General features: G+C 38.6%; 1 protein-coding gene across 3 annotated transcripts in view; it reads left to right on the forward strand.

Annotated features, from left to right (window-relative positions):
• Window positions 1–6,000, forward strand: part of NTRK2 (neurotrophic receptor tyrosine kinase 2) — a 414,769-nt gene that overhangs the window by 349,250 nt on the left and 59,519 nt on the right. For 2 of the 3 annotated variants that reach the window (XM_042451843.1, XM_042451842.1), the window contains one exon: window positions 1,108–1,296. In XM_042451843.1, the coding sequence (XP_042307777.1) occupies window positions 1,108–1,296 (189 nt within the window). The remainder of the gene's footprint in view (window positions 1–1,107; window positions 1,297–6,000) is intronic. The other variant, XM_042451841.1, reaches the window with a different exon arrangement.

Here is a 6,000-nt window from a genome sequence, read left to right on the forward strand (position 1 = left end):
CGAGGTCGCTAAAATGAGTACCCAGACTGTTGGGGGCAAATTAGCTTACTTGCTAATTAGCTTACTTGCTGTTCACCGCTATGATCTTTGGAATAGCGGTATATAAATAAAACAAATTAATTAATTAAATTACATTATACACCATGAAGACATCTGGTAGAGAAAACACATGACACTTGAGACCTATTCCATTGCATTCATATCAGTATCACACATCCAAATCTGCTTAGGGCTGAGTCTTTGCACTACACATTTGTACAGCTTCTTTCCTATTGTTTCTAAGAGTATGGGTCATGCTCTGGTGGGATGGGGTTGTTAGCTTCCCAAGTGGTAGTAGAATCAAAGCCATAATATCATCGGACTGAAACAGGATTTATTTTATTTTACAAAATTCAGGGGCAATGAAGTCATTTGCTCCCACCACCTCCTGCAAAGGTTTCTCTTTTAATCCAAGTTTAGCTGCAGTCCTTCCAATTGACAGGGAGGAGGGATGGATTTTACTAGCAGCAACAGATGTTATGAACTAGCCCTGTGTTACAAAATGCAAAGTAATTTGGATTGGGCTGGTCTTGAATGGGCAATTAAGATTCATTGGCTTTACAAGAGACCTGCTCTTGGTGGAGAGGAAAACTTGAACAGGACTGTTGATATGAACCAACATAGCTGCTTACATATTTGGATTCTCCTTTGGTTTCTAGCTATGAGGAATGCCTTACTGAGCAACTGAGTTTCAAAATTTATCACAACACCAGTGGGAACAAGCCATTGATTCAGTGAGATTCAGGGCAGGTGGCATAGTCTAAGACAGGCAAAAGGTCAGCTCTAGTGGTGGCATTAATTGACTGGAATGGCCAGAAGCCTTCAGCTGAAGTAAGACTAGGAAGCAGTAGACACATTTCCTTTGGTAGGTATGATTCCTTGGTGGTACAGAAGGTAATGTACAGGCAGTGAGTGCCCTCTGGGAGTCTTGATGTGAGACATCACTACCATTGCTGCTGGGTTTTACATTAATTTAGATTTTAGGCACAGTGGTGAGCACCAAAGGTGATGGCAGAGGGAGGGGAGAATTACGTTGAGTTACAGGGGAATCTTTGTTTCTAACTGTAGGTCCTTCTTCAGTTATCAGTAATGACGACGACTCGGCAAGCCCTCTCCATCACATCTCGAACGGAAGTAACACTCCATCTTCTTCTGAGGGTGGCCCAGATGCCGTAATTATTGGAATGACAAAGATTCCTGTCATTGAAAATCCTCAGTATTTTGGGATCACAAACAGTCAACTGAAGCCTGATACATGTAAGTACCCTGATTTCTCCTCTCTTGGATTTATAAGAGATTTTTGAATTAACAATCCATGTTTATTAAAAGTAAGCTCCATTATGTCAATTTGCACTTACTCCCATCAAATTGGATTGCAGCCTACACGTGCTTTTTGAAATGGGAGAAACAGGGACCAACTGAAGGCTAGTTCTCAATTATTTCATCAGGCAATGAGCACATTCAAATTTCTGATAAATTGGACAAAGCTCAGATTGTGGTACGCATTTAGTATATCAAATAATTATGGCAGTACACAAATATATTGTTTGGAGTTAAGTTTTTTGTGTTGATAAAATTAATAGGTTCTCTCATAAATCCTGAGGCAAAGCCACTTTTCTTCTCACTGATTTATCTTGACAAAGAATTATTCATGTAGTAGGATGGTATTCATATAGTAGGATGTTTTCATGTTCCCTTATTATTAATTTTAAATCTTCAAATAAATAGAAGACCAAGACTACAAAGACAGGGCTGAGTTAGAACCATGCTTTCTGGTATATTCATTTTCTGTTTAGGGTGTTTTTGGTGGGAGGGGGCCTTGTTTTGTTTTGCTTTGTTTTAAATTTGGAAGAGCATTGAAAACGAATTCTAAACAGATGCAGCCCATTTAAGCATCTCGAACTCAACCATATCCTTCAGCTTTCTGGATGGAATACTTATAATATATCTCCAAATGAGAATTGGATTTATTTTATTGATATCCTAAATACAAATTTAAATTTGTTTTGAAAAGATAAGTGATAATGATATAAACTCACTATTATATGTATAGTGTATGTTTTGGGGGATGAGTGTTTTCAAATGTGACTTCTTCTTTTTTTGCTACTATGGTAACCATAGCCTGCAAAGAGTACACTTATTGTATTGTTTGCAGCCCAGCATTCAAGTTTGGAAAAAAAAATTGAATTAATTACTGTTGAACCAAAAGAGATTTTGGCACATTTACAGAGCATGGGTAAAATGGTTAAAAAATAATGTTACTCCTCAATGCAGCAAAATTCTAGATTGCCTAAGTCATTCAATTCTTGAGTGATGATCAGTGCACAGTGGTTAAATGCTTGTACTGCAGCCATTCACTGCAAACTGCAAGGTTGAAAGTTCAGTACCAGCCAAGGGCTCAGGCTCGACTCAGGGTTGCATCCTTCTGAGGTCACTAAAATGAGTACCCAACTTGTTGGGGGCAATTGGCTTACATATTGTAAACCTCTTAGAGAGTGCTTAAGTGCACTGATAAGTGGTATAGAAATGTACTTGTTATTGTTATTGCTATTAATCTGTTTCTTTGTGTGTTGGCAGATATTTTTGGCGGGTTGGTCATTTTAATTGATTTTTAAAGAATTTAACCTAACACACTGATAGTGTATTAATAGCACTGTCACTAATTATTTTTTATTTCTTCTTAATGTTGTAAAGTTGATGGATTTATTTTCTTTAGTAATCAAGGAGTAATGCGTTAGCATCAATATTAGCATTTCCAAGCTCTGTATTTGCTTCAACCACCTGATTTAGAGCAAACCACCAACAGTGATAGTAGGACTCAAAAAGTTTTTGTCATCCCCCAATCACTATGTGGGAAAGCCTTTACATGTAAATTTCACCATTTTTCTGGCCCGTGGTTTATATTTGCAGTTGTTACTGCTCAAAATGAGGCCATGACACTAAAGTGAATTAACTGTAGAGATTTCTCAGAAGAGTCTAGCAAAGTACAATTAGAGTAGGATGATAGTGTCTTTGGCAGGTATTTATCACACAACATTGTAGCTCTCCTCTTGCTGCTTTGCATTTCAATAGTTGGTGGAGCACACCTTTTTATTGATGGGGAATAGATTCTGGTTTTCAAATATGATATTCTTTTTAATTTGGTTATATGCCAGGGTATATAATTATGGGGACGGGTTGAGATCATGGCCTGTTCAATAGGAATTTTGCTCCCTAACTTAAAATTTCCTTCAGTTCTCATTTAAAACTTCCGTTGAGCAATTTGTGAAAAAAGATTAGAAATCTAAAAAAGGGGGTAGCACATTCAAGGGAATGTAAAAGTATTCAAATATAGGAGTTGTAGTTGTAAACAAATTGCAGTGTCTCCCTACATAGACTTTTGGGGACTGAAGGGACAAATTAATTGGGAAGGGGGCAGAATTCTTATCTGGAGGGCAACCAATCTTGTATAGCCCCCCCCACTGGGAACTGTTTGAGGACAGATTCTACTTTCTTGTATCTGTCAGTTCCCCAGATTCCAGTGAGAAACATGACTTTCACTGATATCACTACTTTTAGTTCTCTACTTTCGTGCATTAAATTCCTGGCTTCCAAAATTTCAAAACTGAAATAGGAGAGAGGAAAACGTTTTATATACATACTTGTCAGGGAACAGTCATATGAGGGCCTGTCTATATGGGTTATTTATTCCAAATTCCCACCCCCGCTCGGCTCTATGCTTCCTGTATACATGATGCAGGACCAAACCCTTGAATTGGGTGTGGACTGTCTTCACGATGTCTGCTCCCAATTTGGCCTTCCCTTATCTTAATCTGAATTTTTAAATCTTACCATTTGCTCCAGGTTTTCAGTTCTCTTTGCAATGATGACAAGCAGCTGCCTTCCCATCTGGTCCCTGTGAGCTGCCTGGGGCTGTCGCTGTTGCTCTGAGACCAGAACAAAATGCCCAGCATTGATAACTTGGCTGGGTACCTCATTGTGACCTCAACAGTGTTGCTGGAAAATGAATAGGGACTGATTGGGAAGGCATCCATCCATTGTCATTGTGGAGAGAGCACTGGTAATACGAAAACTTCGAGGGAAACCCAGGGCCAGAATACTCTGGGGGCAGCCTGGTGTATTCTAACCAGTGAAGAAAATCACTGGGGAATAAAGCACCTATAGAAAACCTTGTTCAAAGCTTTAGACAGTTTGGTGCCTCAAGGTGGTTTGGACTACAACTGCCTAATTTGTAGTGACTGGCTATGCTGCCTGAGACTTATGTTAGTAGGAGTTGAAAACATCTGGAGGATAGCTTGCATTGATCTAGTTGAACTAACAACTAGTTAGTAAGACACTTTAATAAGATAAAGTCATGACATGAACTGTGAGAGCTGATGATTCTCAGTCAGGAGTGCCATCCAATATAGACTGAAGGAATTAGTTTGAGCCTTGAGTATGTATGTAAGACAGAAACAAAACACAACACAATTCTTTAAAAACAGCTGAATGAATAACCCTTAACAGCTAATATGCTTCATTTCATTTGGTTTGGTTTTAATTGGTAGAAATTCATCTTTAAGTTATAGACAGAATCTGGAAAATGTATTTTTGGACCATAACTCCCAAACTGCCCCAGCCAATATGACCACTGTCAACAAACAAGCAATATTTTAAATGCCATGACACCAATTTGCAATAGTCCCTATAGCTAGGCAACGGCTCTCACATAATTCTTGAACAACATGAGCATTGTTCCTCCTGGGAGTCAAGGCTTGGATGAAGTAATAGAACTGTTTCTAAGGTTGTTTTCTCATAGCCTACAGCACCCTAATGGATCTTTTGTTGATGATTATCTGAACAAGGCTCCTGTACTATATACTATATTGGTTTCATGGCATTTTAATTTTCATAGCTCTATTCACAGGAATTCAGTGGGCTTTTTTAATTATTATTTGGAGAGGTGCTTAGAATTCTCTGTTTGAAAACTATAGTCTATTCTCCTAAATTATAATCCAGGCACTCTCAGAAGAGAGGCACCAAAGTTTAAATCCAGGTATCATTATAACTGAAGTGGTATGAACCTAAGTGTGTATACACCCTCAGAAAGCCTCCCTTTTCTTTCACTTTCCAACAATTATCATTTTTCCAACAGTTCCAACTATATAATCTCTCCAGTTCTTACGAAGGGATAGGAAATGGCATCACTTGGAAGGTTGCTTAGGCCCCATACAGACTGCCAAAATAAAGCTGCTTCAGATCACTTTGGAGGCATCCTGCTTCAATGATGCATGCATCCCAAGAGTCTGGAAGCTGCGCCAAAGCTGCTCTCCAGTCCTTAGGACTGGATCATGGCTTTGGTATGGCTTCCAAACTCTTAGTATGCATGCATCATTGAAGCAGGATGCCTCCAAAGTGACCTGAAGCAGCTTTATTTTGGCCTGTCTGTATGGGGCCTTAGAAGAACAATTAATATAATACAGTACCAAAATGAAATCATCCATAATTGAGCAATAATAAGATGATACTCCAAGACTCTCCAAAGTTGAAACTGGGCATGAGAAAAAGAAGATGTTGAACTGCTGGGGTGGAGGAAGGAGCTACAGCCTCCCCTTTCCTCATATGTATTTCCTCTCCCAGCATTAAATGATAAAATACACAATTAATAATTCATTTTTCCCTTTGCAAAACCATAGGTTTCTTGTCACCTAAACCAAAGCAAGCCAAAAGCTACAAAAAACAAAACAAAACCCCCGCACATTATAGGACACTGAAAAGTGATTCTGACCCTAGGACAAAATGGCTGGAAGAAATGGGTAGCTTAGATCAGGTTAGAGACTGTTACTATCCAGATTCCCTTAATTTCCATCTAGGGTTGTAGTTTCTAACTAAGGTTGTAGATCTTCACTAATTTCAGTACTATACATGATAGATAGATAGATAGATAGATAGATAGATAGATAGATAGATAGATAGATAGAT

Source organism: Sceloporus undulatus, chromosome 2 (assembly GCF_019175285.1).
Source record: "Sceloporus undulatus isolate JIND9_A2432 ecotype Alabama chromosome 2, SceUnd_v1.1, whole genome shotgun sequence".
In the NCBI taxonomy this organism is placed as follows: Eukaryota; Metazoa; Chordata; class Lepidosauria; order Squamata; family Phrynosomatidae; genus Sceloporus; species Sceloporus undulatus.